This window comes from Heteronotia binoei, chromosome 3, assembly GCF_032191835.1.
Source record: "Heteronotia binoei isolate CCM8104 ecotype False Entrance Well chromosome 3, APGP_CSIRO_Hbin_v1, whole genome shotgun sequence".
Taxonomy (NCBI): domain Eukaryota; kingdom Metazoa; phylum Chordata; class Lepidosauria; order Squamata; family Gekkonidae; genus Heteronotia; species Heteronotia binoei.
Window position 1 is genome coordinate 98,049,687 of NC_083225.1, and position 17,807 is coordinate 98,067,493.

Below are 17,807 nucleotides of genomic sequence, written 5' to 3' on the forward strand. Positions count from 1 at the left end.
GTACAACCTCAGGGTCAAAATCGTGGGATTGCACATAGGTACAAGAATGTTTCCATTTGAATAGATAAGAACGTCTAGTAGAAGGTTTTCTGGCATTCAGAATGATATGCTCAACATCAGGCGGCAAATGCACAGACATATTCTCCATGCTCTGAGCCGCAAAAGCTGAGGATTGTGGTGCCATACCTGACCCTGATGTTGGGTTAGAAGGTCGTCTACTAGAGGGAGGCAAAGGTAAGTGTGATGTGACAGCTGAAGAAGTCAAATTTTAAAAAGTTTTAGTTTCAGAAAAAAAAATAGGGATAGGGAATAAAAACAACAACATATTAACCTTGTTCTGCATAAAGTTACTTTCAAAGAATACAAGCCTACATCTGCAATACTTTCTTAAAATACATAAATTGTCACATTATTATCTCTAAACTAAACATCACTAACATTTTGATATTTTATATTATGAATCTTTTAGTTAAGATATCTATTAAGTTTGACAATTCCAATAAAGGCAATTTTGTAATATGAAATACAGGAAAAAAGGAGAAATAAGTTCACACCAAGGAATCTTAAGAGTCTTGAGTGTCTAACCAGGTATAGAATTTCATCCAATATTTTCTTGCTTCATCCTTAGATTTTCAACCAACAGCTGGGATAAAAAATCCAGCTCTGCTGTTTCCCACCAAGTCCGTTTTTGTGGGAATTTCCTGCAATTTCCATCTCTGCGCCAAGAGAATCCTGGCTGCTGTGTTGAAATGTGCCAACAAATGTCTCATTTCTTTGGAATAGTCCTCAGGAAATATATTCAATAAAAATAGTTCTGGTTTGAATTGGATCTGTGTCTTGATAATTTTCTGTAGTATTTCATGAACCATTTTCCAATAGCCCTTCACCATCTCATGCCCACCACATATGATAAAAAGAACCAACTTGTTTAGTACATTTCCAACATTTGTTAGATATATTAGTATAGATCTTACACAATTTCTGTGGAGTCAAGTACCGTCTATAAAACATCTTATACAAGTTCTCCTTAAAAGTTACTGACCTAGTTAATTTAACATTGAACTTCCACAATCTCTCCCACTCTTCTAATGTAATGTTGTGGCCAAAGTTTTTCGCCCATTGAACCATACAATCTTTTACAACTTCATCTTGTGTCTTCATCTGAAGTAGATATACATATAATTTGGAGATTAACTTTTCCTGTGGACCCAAAAGTATTTTATCAAATGGGTATTATTCTGTATTGAAGCCTGTCATCTTGTCTTTGACATACCTGGATTCAACTTGCATTCTCAACCACCAATTCATTTCATATCCATATTTTCCAACTCCTCTCTAGTTTTCAGCTGATTATCTTTTCACAACAAGTCATCATATCAATAACTCTGATATGGTTTTAAAAGATTTGCATGGGTAAATGCTTCCACTGGAGAAACCCATCTTTGAATTTTTTGATAAGTTCTAATTTTTAACCATGACCACGTGCAATACAAGGATTTCTGAAACCAATGGTTCTTAAAATAGAATGGCCTTCAAGTCTTTGATACCATAGATACGCATGCCACCCCACAGCAAGATCATGTCCCTCTAACAACAATTGTCTCTTGTCATTCAGTAGTATCCAGTCTCTTACCCACAAAAGCACAGAAGCTTTATAGTATAATTGCCAGTCTGGAAGGCCCATACCTGCTCTTAATTTGGAATCCTGCAGTGTCTTTAGTTTGATTCTAGGTTTTTTGCCTTGCCAAACATATTTGGAGACCAACTTGTTCAATTCTTGAAAAAATCCACTATTTAAAAAAACTGGAATAGTTTGAAACAAAAATAATAGCCTTGGAAGGATATTCATCTTTATTAAGGCTATTCTTCCCATTAAAGATAGGTTCAAGTCATGCCATTTTTCCAAGTCTTTTATAATTTCTTTAAGTAGTTTATCATAATTATGTTTTTAAATTGCTACACTTATCTGAAATAAGAACACCTAGATAGTCGATTCTTTTCTCATACAAAACCCCTGATTTTTGCTGAAGAGATTGTTCCATCGTCATATTCTTTGTCAGAAATTTTATTTTGTGGTAATAAATCTTCAATCCTGTCCAGTAGCCAAATTGTGTGATCTTGTTTATAAGACAGTCTATTGAATCTATTGGTTGCTCTACTATAAAAACTAGATCTGCAAAGGCTCTCAGTTTATATTGTTCACCTTTTATCACTGCTCCCTTGATACTTGTATCTTCCCTTATTTGGTTATTCAGTATCTCTAGAGATAGAATAAAAAGTAGAGGTGACAGTGGACAGCCTTATCTTGTACCTTTTTAATATTAATTGCATTTGTCAGTTCGCCATTAACTGTCGCCCTTGCACTTTGAAAAGAATATATTGCTTCTACTACTCTCAAAAAAAATTTCACCACATTCCATACTTTTCAATTGCTGTAGCATAAATTGCCAACGAACATTATCGAAGGCCTTCTCAGCATCCAAGCAAATTAGAGTCAATTGTTTCACCGGATGTGTTTCATAATATTCCAAGATATTACAAACTGTTCTGACATTATCTTTCAGGTATCTTCTAGGAACAAACCCTGCTTGATCATAATGTATTGTAGACTGTAAAACTTTCTTCTAACGTTGTGCCAGTATTGCAGCAGAAATTTTATAATCCACATTTAAAAGGGAGATTGGATGATAGTTTTTAATATCTTTCAGATCAGTATCTTTTTTTGGAATCAAAGATATTGTAGCTTCTTGCCATGAAACTGGTATTTGGCCTTCCTCTTGAATCTTTTCAATGAGACGCTTAAATGGTAATAATAAAGACTCCTCATAGTCGTTATAGAATTCAGCAGGCAGTCCATCTGGACCCAAGGCTTTGCCATTCTTTTGGGATGCCATTAAGTCTCCAAGTTCTGTTATTGTTATTGGCTCATTTAAAAATTTTTGCTGTTCCTCTGTAAATTTACTAAGACACTTTTGCAGTGTCTCAAACTACTTGCATCTTTACATCTTGTGTTATGTTGTTTAAAAAAGGATTCCATTTCAACCTTAGATTCTTTAAGAAAATCTTTATCTTTCAAAATTGAGATATTTAACCTCCATGATCTCCTCATTTGTGTACCTTTGAGCTTTTATCATTACAAGACTATGGTCTGAAATAACTCTTGTTTGAATTTCTGTTTCAACTAGATCTTTGATCAGACTTGTAGAAAGCCAACACGTATCGATTCTTGACCATGTTTGGTGGCTAGAAGAATAGTAGGTGAAATATTTAGAATTTGGATATCTTGTTCTCCATACATCAACCAGTTCTTCGGCTAATTTCCAAAAACGTATTGGCAATTGAAGACTTTTGCTTTTAGATTGTGCATTTTTTTGTCCAGTTGTGTCAGAAACTGCATTGAAATCTCCTATTAGACAATATTCTACATATTCCAAATTTGATAATTTAAGACGCAGGTCTTGAAAGAATTTCTCTTGTTGGTCATTTGGAGCATAGATATTTGCCAGTAAAAAATTTTATTGTCCACTGTAATTTCCACTAGTAGAATTCTTCCATCTTCAGATGAATACTGCAATTGTGGGTTAAATTTATCCTTAATTGCTACTTCCCTTTTCTTCTTGTTAATGTTTGTTGCTGTGAATAAATTACCAAGTTTTTTATTTTTCAAAAGATATTGGTCTTTAGTTAAAATATGAGTTTCTTGCAAACAAATTATGTTCATTTCCATTTTTATCAAATATCTAAAAGTCTTCCTCCTTTTGGCAGGAGAGTTAAGTCCATTCACATTAACAGAAACTCTTGAGGCCATTATGGGTTTTGCTTATCACTATCTTTCTTATCTTTTTTGGTCTGCTGTCTAGTCGGGTATCTCCGTGGTTCATTTGGATTCTCTTCACCAGAACTTTCTTCCTCCTCATCATAATTTTTCTTTTCCTTGCCTTTTTTTGCTTCCACTCTATCCAGAAAATTCTGAGCTTTGAAGGTGAAATTTATCCTGTACCTGTTCTCCTGGTAAATAAAAAGAAGGCCTTCTGGCATTAACCACATAGAGGGTATTTCTCTTCCTCTCAAAAAATCTGTTAACGCTTGGTATTCTCTCCTCTTTTGTCTCACTGGCCAAGGTACATCTCTTAGAATTTTCACCATATTTCCAGCTATCACATCATAGGTCTGTCTCTTGCTTGCTTCAAAATGTCATCTCTAGTCCTCTTTCTTGTAAGCTTCAAATGAACTTCACTAGGTAATTTGTTTTGCCTTGTATAACTTGATGGCACCCATCTAACTTGATCAAACTCTTCTTCCATCCTTTGAGGAGTCACCTGTAAAATTTCAACCAAGACTTCACTTTAAATTTTCTTTAAGTCTTCAGTTTTCTCTTCTGGTGTTTGAAACCTCAACATATAGACAGCTCTATCTACTTCCAACTGCAAAAGTCTAGAATCATGTATATTCTGTTCTTTTTCCAGATGTTCCACCTCTTGGGTATTCTCTGTCACCTGGCTTTATTAGTCTCAGCTGTCTGTCTGCTGTTTTCCAAAAGCTCTTGTTTGACCTCTGCCACCTGTTCACCATAATTGTCTACTTTACTAGTCAGCTGTGCTATAACAGTCAGTAAAGTGCTGTGCATTTCTTTCATATCTCCATGCATGGTCGTAAATTTCCCTAGCCCAGATGGAGCACTAGGTGAAGGAATTGGTAGTTTCCCTTCTCGGTTTTCTTTTTTTTTTTTATGGTTTCTTGGAAACCAATCCCAGTTTTATTTTCCATTCTTATTAGAATAAGTACACTCACAGCCACAAGTCTAGATGATGCCTCTTCAGAGTTTGCTTTGGAACTCTATGTTTCTGTTTATAACAGATAAGGTAATCTTCACCAAGCAGTGCCCTTATTATGAAATAGTTTTAAAAAGAAAACAACCTTCTAGCTTCTATAAACAATTTGTTGTACCCAAAACAATAGTAGGAATAATAATAAACAAGACTTTTTAGCAAAACATGCTTAATAGTACGTAGGCAAAACAATTCAGTTCGCAACAACAAAAAACACTTCACTATTACAAGTCCTCTAGCAATGATGGTTCAATTAAAATCCAAGTCACTACAGGGTCTTTCAACAACTTCAAGGTATAAATTTGTAATCCAGGGCTGAATGCCCTATTTATAATCCAAGAGTGAAATCAAGAGTTAAAAATGAAACAAATAATCCAAGAAAAAATGAAACCAGGCACTCCCAAAGAGAAAAGTAAAAAAAGAAAAAAATTCTATATTTGATAATCCAAAAAAGGAAGGGTGAGGGGAAAAAAAAGGAATCCAGAGCCAAAAATGTTTAAACAATATCAAAAATATTCCAACCACAGGTAGAAAGAAAGAAAAAGTAAAAATAAAATGAAAGGGTTATATCCATAACATCCAACAAGAAATGAGAATCCACTTTGGAAATTTGCATAGACGTTCTTCTTCCAACCAGAGATCCTGCTATGTCTTATAAGTCAATATAAAATACCCACCAGCATTTAAAAGTCAAGTTAGAGCTCTTATAAATTCATTCAGAGCACTTCAATTTAAGCTTCAAAATATTTTTAAGTCAGCTGTCCTTCACATCCATATATACTTGCAAGCAACTTTCCCAAAATCCAAAACTTTTTCCCCTAGAGGGGGTTTAAAACAAGTCAATTAAATTCAGCCATCAAGTCTCTTCTACAACTAAAGACTGGTGTGGTTCTCCTCATGCAGGTATTGTAAATGTTACCAAGGTAGGCAGAAACTTTTAGAAGCCTTGAAAAAGGAAAGAGAGTCCCCCCCCACTTTCTTAGTCTTTTGCTTCCACTTAAATTGCGCTTATTTATTTATTTATTTATTTATTTATATTAGGATTTTTATCCCGCCCTTCTCACCTAAGTGTCTCAGGGCGGCTTACAGCATAATAATTCAAACACTTCAGTTTAAAACATTTAAAAATACAATTAAAATACAATTAAACCATAAATTAATAAAAAACAAGCTGCCTCTGCTGACACCCCCGTTGAACCGCTCGAGCATCCTGCCTTCTGGGAACCTTCTTGGGCCCGAGTCGCCCCTCATGGGCGACCCCTCAATCTGTCCTATGCAGCTCTGGACGCACCAGTCCGAGCCACTCCTAATCGCGTGTCGCCGAAACCGGAAGTCAACAACTGAAGAAGTCTCGTGAACACGGTTGTCATGACCACCATGATGTTATTAAGATGCAGTTTGTCCAGTCCCAAACAATCCTGAGGATTGAACAAGTGATCAGAGGAATGGGAGGAAAAAGGTAATATAGAGGTCCTGTTCAAATATAAAGAAATGCATCGTTCGTGTTGGCCTGGGATGCAAAGACATCTATGCTGAGTGTCCTGAAGCAAGTGAAAATACAACGGGAAGATGGAGATGTTGCAAAGACAAAGAGCCGCTGCCACTACCACCATACATTTTGTAAATACAAGCCGAAAGGGAGGGGCCTGGTATTGAAAATGTTGATGATCCATGGCAAAACGCAGAAATATCCGGTGCTCAGGTCTGATGGTTAAATGGAAATAGGCTAAATGGAAAATGGATCAAGGATGCCATCCAGGATTCCTGAGGGATTAAGGGGAGGACTGATTGAACAGAGATCATTCTGTATTTTTTGTAGAGTATACATTTGTTTAGCCTTCTCAGATCCAGAATGGGTTGTTTGCCACCGTCTCTTTTGGAAGCAAGGAATTTTTATTTTTATTTCAGGAAGTACCTTTTTATGTCCTTTTTATTTCAGGAAGTACCTGAAATAAAAACCTGTCCCTTGAAGATGCAGGAGAACAGACTCTATCGCACATTTCTGGAGCAGGTCTAGAATTTCTTGTTGGAGATGTTAAGATGATAGCAATAAACCGATGGTTGTGAGGGAGCGAAGTGACTGGGGTACCCTTCGCTTCCAATGCTCAGATTGTTTTGAAGAACATTGCTGCTTCTGATACAACGGTCTCTAGGGTCCGGAACGGTTAGATGGTTATGATAGTGGTTGAGTGACTCCCAAAATGCTTAGCTTGCTTGCTTCCAACCACTGTCTACAGAAGTAAGCAGCTCATCAGTGGAAGCATGGAAGATGCTAAGTAGATACTTGTGTGGAACATTCCCTGTACAGGGGAGAAACCCTGATGTCTCTGAACGATTTTGTGAACAGGACTGCAAATGCAGAACTGGGTAGGTGAGAGGATCCGGCTCCAAAATGTCCAGAAATACAGGACTGTGGACAGATGGAGATCGAGACGGCACCCGAATAACATCTAAAAATGCATATTAGCCACCGCTTATTATTGGAACTCTCTGGGGCAGTGATGCTCTGTATTCCTGTGCTTCCAGGGGGGCACTGTGGAAGGGCTTCTAGTCCCACTGGTGGACCTCTTGATGGCACTTGGGTTTTTTGGCCACTGTGTGACACAGTGTTGGACTGGATGGGCCATTGGCCTGATACAACATGGCTTCTCTTATGTTCTTATTAGGAATGAGTTGAGGCATGTCCGAGATGACGTCAGTAGGAGCTGAAAGCTCAGATGGCAAAAGGGGTTGCGTCGAAGTCGAAGACAAGGTAACAGAGTCATACATGGTATTAACTCGATCTTAATTGTATAAGAGTTTAACTAACAGTATAAGGTACAGTAGAGTTTAACTGGAACTATAAAGTGAATTTGTTTGCTAACTGTTCTTGCCTTCCTATTAATAGCATAAGTACACTATCCTGTAATGTGCTTTTGAGAATGAAAATGTGCTTTTGAGTCTTATGTAAGGGTTCTATGGGAATGCCATATTGTTTGGGAAATTGTGGTTATGGGAAAGGCTTATGAACTATAGGAAGAGAAAATTTCTCCCACAGTAACATTTGTGACCTCGACATCCATTGACAAGGAGACATCCAGAATCACACCCAGACTCTTGACAGCTGATGCTGGTTTCAAGGATACGCTTTTCAGAGCTTGGAGATAGCACCCCATCCCTGAATCCCCCCTTCCCAGCCAAAGAACCTCCATCTTTGCAGGATCCAGCCTCAGCTGTCTCTGCCTCAACCATCCCACCACAGCCTTCAAACCCTCAGCCAGGTTCGCTGCCCATCAAAAGTGTGGGGTGGGGAGTGAAGAGAGGGGGGGGGGGGTCTAGTAGTTATGTTTCAGATGGGAAAAAAAATCTTATATTGCAAAAATGTGGTTAAACAACAGCATTCCATTAAATAGATCCTGTGAAAAATCTTGCAAAATGTAAAAGGTAAAGGTAGTCCCCTGTGCAAGCACCAGCCATTGTCGACTGGGGTGATGTTGCTTTCACAACGTTTTCACAGCATACTTTTTACAGGGTGGTTTGCCATTGCCTTCCCCAGTCATCTGAGTCACTGCTAAAAGACAAGCAGCAGGATTGTCTAGGTATAGGAAGAAAATGAAAAATTATTCTGCGTACTCTTTCCACAGGATTCAACTCTGGCCCCAGTGATGGACCTCCTGATGGCACCTGGGTTTTTTGGCCACTGTGTGAAACAGTGTTGGACTCAATGGGCTACTGGCCTGATCCAACATGGCTTCTCTTATGTTCTTAACCCAAGGTTCTAGTATTATTGAATTCTATTTTTCAACCATCCTTCCTTGTGAAACAGGGCTCAGGGCAGTGCATATCAATTTCACATAGGATCCACCCCAGTATGTACTTGTCTTCATGTGAAAATTGTTTTAAAACGAACATTTTAAAAAACAAATAAATGCAGAGCCTGCTGGCCACAGAGATGTAGTGCTTAAAGGGCTTTTGCCTAAGCAAAACTGCATTTTTCTTTTTTAAATTATTTAAAAGTTAAAAACAAAAACAAAATACCACATAAATGCCATTAATTCAGTCCCTTGCTTCCTTGTTCATATAAACCTGTAATAGAGCTGAGCACGCAGTTATTTTCTAAATATCCTACGCAGCACCATCATTTGAGACCCCAAAAAGGTTAAATCTTGTTTAAAGAACTTAGTCTGGTGCCACTGTTCACTAGGTTGCCTGGAGATTCTTTAAACTCCTCTTACAGAAAGAAGACCCACTACCATCTGAGGATCAAAATTTCATTAGGAAGACCAAAGGGTGGACTTGGAAAAGCCATAGCTGGTGCTTATGCAATAAATTCTAGTTGTAGTATACAATGTAAAAATAAAATTGACACTTATAGATGTTCAACTGTCCACTTCTCGCCAATCTGTTAGAAAAAAGAGTCATTAAAATTGACTAGTGTTTCGTGTTCATAAAGATGAATAGAAATTAACCACTTACTGGAGTAGTTTCAATTTCTTGCTTCTTTAATACAGTAAAAGGATGATCTATTTAAAAAAGAAATTTATTTCAAGAAGAAAAATAAGACACATCAATCACATCATATGCTATGGTCCCACACTCAACAGAGTGTTTTGACAAGAATAAGGACAAAGCCCAACACTTTCCTTGCTTACCCCTGTCCACTGCAGCCTAAAATGCCCAATGAAATGCTGCTTCTGGGAATCAAGAAAGTCAAGGTCTGCAGGCAGTAATCTTTCTGCCCATAGAAACACTCCACTTGAATCCATAGATTCAATGGTTTAGAATCTATCCTCTTATATGAGCATATTGTCACTTCTGCTATTGCTGGGGGGGGGGGGGGGATGTCTAATCCCTTTGCCACTTCCCCCTATATCACATACTGTGTCTGAAGGTGAATGAACCCAGAGGTGTATCTTTTGAGGAGGCTTCGAAAGATACATTCTGCTCACAGTTCCCTCAATCTAATGCTATACTCTAAAAAAATATTTTCCCCAAAACTCTAACACCCAACTCCCCAGTAACTTGTGCATATACTTAAGGTTATACTAAAAAAAGTCTAACAATGTAGATCAAATAATTAGAAGAATTCAAGACAAAAATCCAAGAAATAAAAGGTGTGTATATCTTCAAAGAGGAACAGGAGCTCTTAACAGGAGGTAATAACAGAGAAAGAAAATGGTTTCATAATCAATACAAAGGCTGTGCAAACCTAGGTTTTAGTGTAGTACAAGGAATCAGGTTTCTCTAGGACACATAACACCTAAACATTATATACAGTGCAATCCAAAACATCATTTATTCTTCTAAGCCCACTGAAGTCAATGCAGCTTTAAAGGGTGCTAACTCTAGAACTGCACTATCACTACTTAAGCCTAAAGCATTTCTCACTGAGCCACCTCTTTCCACTACCACAGCCATATACCAGTACACAGCAGCTATTTTAAAGTGGTAAAATATTATTTGTTCACACCATATTTACCCATTTTATCAAAGTATTCATCTAAAAATTGATGAAAAGATGGAAAATTCTCTCTATTCTCTTCCAACAGCCATATAAAACAGCGAAGCTGAACATCAGTTGAGTTAAAAAAGAAGTTCAAGATTTCATTGTAATCTTGAGGTGAGCAACTCAGAATACCATCCAGCTTAATACCATAAGTTTCATTCCAGAGAGCCATTACAAGGCTGAGGTCAAGCTGCAGTACAGCATATGTATAACGACATAAAAATATTTCTGAAGCTTCTAAACCTACAAAAAAAGTTTAAACAGAAAAAAAGTCAATTCACATACGGGTAATCAAGCCGCAGACCAAACATTAGGATTATTTACCAACTTATATGTCATACACAACTTATATGTATTCTTATTTGCCTTGGAAACATCCTTCTGATAACTTTCTAAGAATATAGTATAGAAAATAAAATCCTTGTGATTTTCAGGCTGAATAAACAGAAGATTGTTCAGTGCCAAAAGAAAAAAAGATAATGTGATTTGCTAAATTTATTGTCCCCAAAGCACGGGATCAGGTCAGGAGTCAGTGTTCTGTATAATAATAATAATAATAATAATAATAATAATAATAATAATAAACTTTTACTTGTATCCCGCCCTCCCTGCCGAAGCAGGCTCAGGGCGGCTAACAAGACATGGTATCCCATGATTTACATAAAACGATTTTAAAATACAGTTCATACATACATTTAAAAACGGTTACATAAAAATTAAAACTACAATAAATTAAGGTGCTATGTTCAGTGGATATATTTCGATGGCTAGGTATCGTTTTCAGGGCTCCTTATATGCTTGCATAAAGAGGGTGGTTTTGCAAGCCCTGCAGAACTGACTAAAGTCCCACAGGGCTCGCACTTCCTCTGGTAATTGATTCCACCAGTGGGGGGCCATTATGGAGAAGGCCTGCTCTCTTGTTACTTTCAGTTTGGCCTCCTTTGGTCCAGGGATCCTTAAAAGGCCTTTTTTGCTAGATCTTAGTGCTCTCTGGGGAACACGTGGGGAGAGGCAGTCCCTAAGGTAGACAGGGCCTCGGCCATATAGGGCTTTAACGGTAATAACCAGCACCTTGTAGCGAACTCGGAATATAATTGGAAGCCAGTGCAGCTTCTTCAGCCCGGACCACACGTGTTCCCACCGAGGCAGTCCCAGTAGCAGCCTGGCCGCCGCATTCTGCACTAGCTGCAACTTCCGAGTTCGGCACAAGGGCAGCCCCATGTAGAGGGCATTACAGTAGTCTAGTCTCGAGGTGACCGTTGCATGGATCACTGTTGCTAGATCGCTACGTTCTAGGAAAGGGGCCAACTGTCTCGCCCTCCTAAGATGGAAGAAGGCGGATTTCGCAGTGGCAGCTATCTGTGCCTCCATTGTCAGGGAGGACTCCAGTAGCACTCCCAGGCTTTTGACCCTGCGCACTGGTATCAGTGACGCACCGTCAAAGGCAGGTAGGGGGATCTCCCCTCCCAGCCCACAGCGATCCACGCAAAGGACCTCTGTCTTCGCTGGGTTCAGCTTCAGCCCACTCAGCCTGATCCAGTCTGCCACGGCTTGCAGTGCCCGGTCCAAGTTTATAGGGGTTGTCGGCGGTCCGGCCGCCCATCAATAGATAAATTACTAAGAGCTGTATTACTAAGAGCTGTAAATATTTCTTCTGAAACACAGATACGGATACAGGTACAGAGGGCTTTTTTCTGGGAGAACACGGTGGAATGGAGTTCCGGAACCTCTTTGTGAAAACACAATTCTGAAAAAAAGTTCATGTAGGGAGCCTGTGAATTTCTTCTTCATTTCCCTCTTGAGAGTTCCGGCACTTCTTTTTCCAGAAAAAAAAGCCCTGCAAGTACTTCAGTATTGATGAGGACTTTGTACCATACACAAACTGCAATCCACAAGGGGTATGGTACCCAATTATCACTGGAAGATACAGTAACTTCTGAGCATTATTTGCAGTGCAATCCTAAACAGTGTTATTCTCCTCTAAATCCAATTTTGTACATGAGAGACTGTGGGGAAAAAAATCAAGTGGCCCAAGTCAGTCAGAGGGCCCCTAAAGCTGGCATCATGCTGCATTCACAGAATGCATTTTAATTTTTTTTCTTAATGCAGTTTCAATTGCGACCACTAGGAGAGAACTGTGCAAAAAGTTAAGCCAGCACTGGAGCAAGGCAAGACCAACCAGGACAAGATGCAGCTTCCTAACAAGGCCTATGGTTTCCTTTTTCCTTTAGTTCCACCCATCACCTGCACAGCCAAATCTTGCAAAGAGGCAGTCTTATTAGTGTGGGGTAGCAAAAAAACCCAACCCCTTTTGTTGTCTTTCCCTACATGTCTCTAATTCTTTTCATATTTTTATCTGCTTCATTTTGCTGTTTTTTTTCATGATCCCCACTTTCATCTATACCCACTTCTAATCCTGCCCCCATTTATCAGTCTCAACTTGGCCTCACCCATTCTGGCTGGCAACTTGGAACATATTTAACGGTAGCATAGGACCAAATTTTTGTTAACATTATAAACGTGTGTGTTAATATTTCCACATAATTAATGTAGTAAAAAGATGTTTTTCCCCTCCAACCTTAACACGCATGATAATAAATGTTAATTTGTCTCAATGGTAACAAATGAGGAATAGAAATTAGAATTTATTTATTTACTTTATTTATATCCCACCTTTCTCCCCAAGGGGAATTCAAAACAGCTTATTTCATTCTCCTCAGTTTTATCCTCACTCTGTGAAACAGGTTAGACTGAGAGCATGTGACCGCCCAAGGGCACCCAGCAAGCTTCCATGGTAGAGTGGGGATTTGAACCTGGGTTACCCAGATCCTAGTCCAACCCTTGAACCACAACACAATCTTTAACCACTACACAAGCTAAACTTCCAATGCAAATAGCATGGGGGGCTGTCTGGAGTTAACCTGGGCCACAGTATTTCAGTTCCTTTCATCTTTGGCCCTAAGGTTAACAGATAATGTGCAACTCAAATTTCTGTTCAGAAACAGTTAACACTGCCTTACCTTTTTTGTTAAGGTGAGTCATCCAATCACGCAGTTTGGGATCCATTTCTTCAAACTCACTTAAAACATGAATAAAAATTCTTGTCTTCACTCTGTTTTTTTCCTGAATTAAGTAGTTTATGAGTTCTTCCATTATTTCACTAGATGAAGTACTTCTTGTAGTATACCCAGCGTAGTCCTCTTTGCTAATTGCCCTCCATGAAAGTAGTTCATTAAGAAGTTTTGAAATATCATGTACACCTGTCTTTATTTTCTCAGTGCTCTGTATAATAAGCTGCAGGACAGTATCACCAGAAGTTAACCACTTCTGAACACTTCCTAAAAATAAATACACATAATAAAATGAACTGCAGACTCTATAAAAATTAGGATAAAAAAGATAAAGAAACACTGAGTCATGTGCATATACCTTTATATGTATTATGTTTTGGTACACTGTTTCCTCTTTGATATTCATCTGCCATATCTTTTGTGGAGTTCAAGGCTGTTTCTTTCATAAATTTTCTTCTCAGTTTTTTTTCATGTTTTAACTTTAAGTTCCTAGAACTGGTACAAACAAACAGTGAAGCCTCCCAAGCAAAATTCTATATAAGTTTCCACCATTCAACTTTAACTTAAACATCAAGACCACAAATACTATAGGAACATGAAAGTCTCTGGAACAAATCCCCATCTAACACCAGCCCCCAAGAGCTTCTAGATGCTCCTGTGGTAAAGCTATCTGTATGAACAGCATATCCATGTGGTGAACAATACGTGCATATGTATTCATGGTATTATAATTTGTACAACAGTGATGGCCCTTCAACTACCAAACTATATAAATCCCATGAGCATTGTATAGGAGGACACCATGAAAGACAGGATGCTTACCTGTAACTGTAGATCTTCGAATGGTCATCGGTACATTCACACTCATGGGATAGAGCGCCTGCGCCGATCCCCAAATGGGTATCTGAAAAGCCCGGGATTTTTCCGCGCTCGGAGCCAATGGGCATGCGCAGGCTCACCGGCGCCAGCGCGGGGATGCCGCCAGTTCCTTCCTGACCACTGGAAGCCCCTACTGGAGGGAGACCGTCAGCAGTGGGGAAGGAGGGCGGGTAGTGTGAATGCACAGATGACCACTCGAAGATCTACAGTTACAGGTAAGCAACCTGTCTATCTTCTTCGTGGTCTCTGTACTTCACACTCGTGGGAGATTAGCAAGCAAAACATACCTGGAGGCGGGAAGACGGTCAACCGGAAGAAACAGCTTGCAGCACCGCAGTTACCAACAGAGTCCTCTGCTGAGCATGCACATCCAGCGCGTAGTGCTTCATGAAGGCATGCGGAGAAGACCAGATGGCAGCCTTGCAGACATCAGCCAGGGACACACCTCTCAGGAACGCCACGGACGTAGCCATCGCGCTTATGGAGTGTCCTCGAATAGGCCCAGGTAATGGCTTCTTTGCCAACAAATAACTAAGTTTAATAGTCTCAGTAAGCCATTTTGAAAGTCTCTGAGACGAAATCCTGGAACCTAACTTGGGAGCAGCATATGAAACAAAAAGCTGCTTGTCCTTGCGAAAACTCTTTGAACGGTTCAAATAAAACAGCAGAGCACGCTTTACTTCCAAAGAATGCAATCTACGTTCCTCATCCGAGAAAAGTGTAGGGAAAAAAGTGGGCAACCAAACCTCTAAGTTGAGGTGGAACTGGGAGACCACCTTAGGAAGAAAAGCAATGTCCGGAGCTAAAGAAACACCAGTCTCCCAAAAAACAAGGTAGGGATAATCACAACGCATCGCCGTGACCTCCGCTACACGACGTGCTGATGTGATAGCAGCTAAAAATGCAGTTTTCCATTATAGGAGCTGCAAAGAGCACGTGGCCATCGCCTCAAAGGGGCGACGAGTTAGTTTGTCCAGCACTAAGGTTAAGTTCTACAACTGCAGGGGTGATCTTGATAGTGGATGCAGCCTAAACAAACCCCTCAAAAACTTTTTGGAATGAGGGTGTGCAAAAACAGAATATCCCTCCACTGGGTTATGAAAAGCAGACATTGCCGCCAAATACACCTTAATGGAGGAAAAAACAAGACCAGCATACACTAATGATAACAAAAAAACAAAAATTACCGACCGCCCCACCCTACTGAGACTGATCAGCTATGAACTGAGTGAATTTCTGCCACTTCCTGTCATAGGAAGCGCGGGTGGAAGGCTTCCTACAGTTCATAAGGACTTGCTGGACCCTGTCAGAGAACCCCGAGGATCGATGAGCCACGCTGTCAGCTTCAGGTGGTGCACGTTGTGATGGAGTACGTGGCCGCCCTGAGCTGACAGAAGGTCCGGTTCTGTCGGGAACTGGTAGAAGACCCCCCCCCCAACAGTTGAAGCAGGATCGAAAACCAGTTCTGGCGGGGCCACAAGGGAGTCACCAGGATGCAGCACGGCCTCTCACTTGCTATTTTGTTGACCACCTTCGTCAACATATGAACATATGAAGCTGCCTTATACTGAATCAGACCCTTGGTCCATCAAAGTCAGTATTGTCTTCTCAGACTGGCAGCGGCTCTCCAGGGTCTCAAGCTGAGGTTTTTCACACCTATTTGCCAGGACCCTTTTTTGGAGATGCTGGGGATTGAACCTGGGAACTTCTGCTTCCCAAGCAGATGCTCTACCACTGAGCCACCATCCCTCCCCGGCAGAGGTGGGAACATGGAGAGGAACCAGCCCTCCCAAGGAAGCAGGAGCCCGTCTCCCAGAGAGACTGGATCCGCTCCCCCTCTAGAACAGAACATGGGGCATTTCTTGTTCTCGGCCGTGGCGAAGACATCCAGCTGCGGGTACCCCCAAAGCTGGAATACAGGCTTCAGAAAACGCCACTGCAGTTCCCACTCGTGTGGGGAAGCCCCACCCCTGCTGAGGGAGTCTGCCTCTATGTTGAGGACCCCCGGAAGGTGTGCTGCCTTCACAAAGATGTCGTATTGGAGACACTCCAGCCAGAGGTCCATTGCCAATGCGCAGAGCCGATGAGACACTGTCCCTCCCTGCCTGTTGATGTAGCACAGGGCAGTGGTATTGTCCGTAAGTAACGCTACGATCTTCCCCGCCACTAAGGGGCGGAAAGAGCGTAGGGCAAAGTGAACCGCCAGCAGTTCTAGGTAGTTTATATGGAACTGAGTCAGTTTTGGCGGCCACTGGCCCCCCACACACAGGCCTTCCATGTGGGCCCTCCAACCCCACAAGGAAGCATCTGTTGTGAGAGTCACAGTAGGAGTTGGGAGATGGAAGGGAGCTCCCTGGCAGATATTGTTCTCTGACTCCCACCACTGTAGCGTCTGGAGAGTCACAGATGGGATGGATCTTTCGAGGTGAGTCTCTGAGTGGGCGAAACTGGCGAAGAAATCACAACTGTAGGCCTCTCATCCTCAGTTTCACGAAGAGTAGCACGCTTGTTGTTGCCGCCATCAGCCCCAGCATCCACTGAAGCTGCTGCGCTGTGCCCCACTTTCGCCTCTGTAGCAGTCGTACTAGACCGATAATGTCCCTCGCTCTCTGCGGAGTAAGGTATGCAAGATACTGGTTCGTATCCAGCAAAGCCCCTATGAACTGCACTGTCCTTGACGGAGTAAGTTGAGATTTCTCCAAATTGACCTGCAAGCCCAAGGTGTCAAGAAGACATAGAGTGATGGCAATGAGCGTTGACAAACTTTCCCTCGACTTCGCCACAAGGAGCAACTCCCTGGAGACGGAGATGGGCAGCCACAACGCTCATCATCTTCGTAAACACCCGAGGTGCAGTGGACAGGCCGAATGGAAGAGCTTTGAACTGGAAGTGTTGGGAACCCACTGCAAACCGAAGGAAACGCCTGAACGCCGGATGGATGCTGACGTGGAAGTAGGCATCCTTGAGGTCCAGGGTCGCCATCCAGTCGCCTTGATTGATGAGGGGCAGGATTGTTTGCAGTGTGGACATTCTGAACTTCTGGTACAGAATAAATTTGTTCAGATTCCGAAGATCCATAATTGGTCTTAAGCCCCCGTCCCTCTTGGGGACCAGGAAGTAGCGATAGTAAAAACCTCCCGTCCTGGCCTCCATCGGAACTCTCTCTATGGCTTGTTTCTGTAGGAGGTTGTTCACCTCTGCCAGCAGAGATGGGAAAGGGGGAGTGGTGATCACCACGGATTGGTTCGGAATCTGTGCAAACTCTATTTTGTAGCCCTCTTCTATGACGGACAGAGCCCACCTGTCTGTAGAAATCAACTCCCAGGCAGGTAGGAAAGGGCGGAGGCGGATAGATGTAGAACCAGTAGGGACAATGAAGCGTGCCACGAGAAAGTCAAAGGCCCTGCTTTTGAGGGCGAGCACCCTTGGATTTGCCAGTGGCCTGAGAACCATAACGGTTCCTGTTGTTGCCTGAGTACGATGGTCTGTCAGGCTGGGTGGAGCGAGGTCGCCATTGCTGTTCTGGCGAGAACTTTTGATAAG

General features: G+C 41.2%; 1 protein-coding gene across 1 annotated transcript in view; it reads right to left on the reverse strand.

Annotated features, from left to right (window-relative positions):
- The window catches only part of TTC3 (tetratricopeptide repeat domain 3), a 196,659-nt gene that overhangs the window by 63,572 nt on the left and 115,280 nt on the right, over positions 1 to 17,807 (reverse strand). The window contains exons 26-29 of the mRNA XM_060234268.1: positions 13,744 to 13,880; positions 13,335 to 13,652; positions 10,288 to 10,557; positions 9,285 to 9,331 (exon numbers count right to left, since the gene is read on the reverse strand). Coding sequence (XP_060090251.1) covers positions 9,285 to 9,331; positions 10,288 to 10,557; positions 13,335 to 13,652; positions 13,744 to 13,880 — 772 coding nt within the window. The remainder of the gene's footprint in view (positions 1 to 9,284; positions 9,332 to 10,287; positions 10,558 to 13,334; positions 13,653 to 13,743; positions 13,881 to 17,807) is intronic.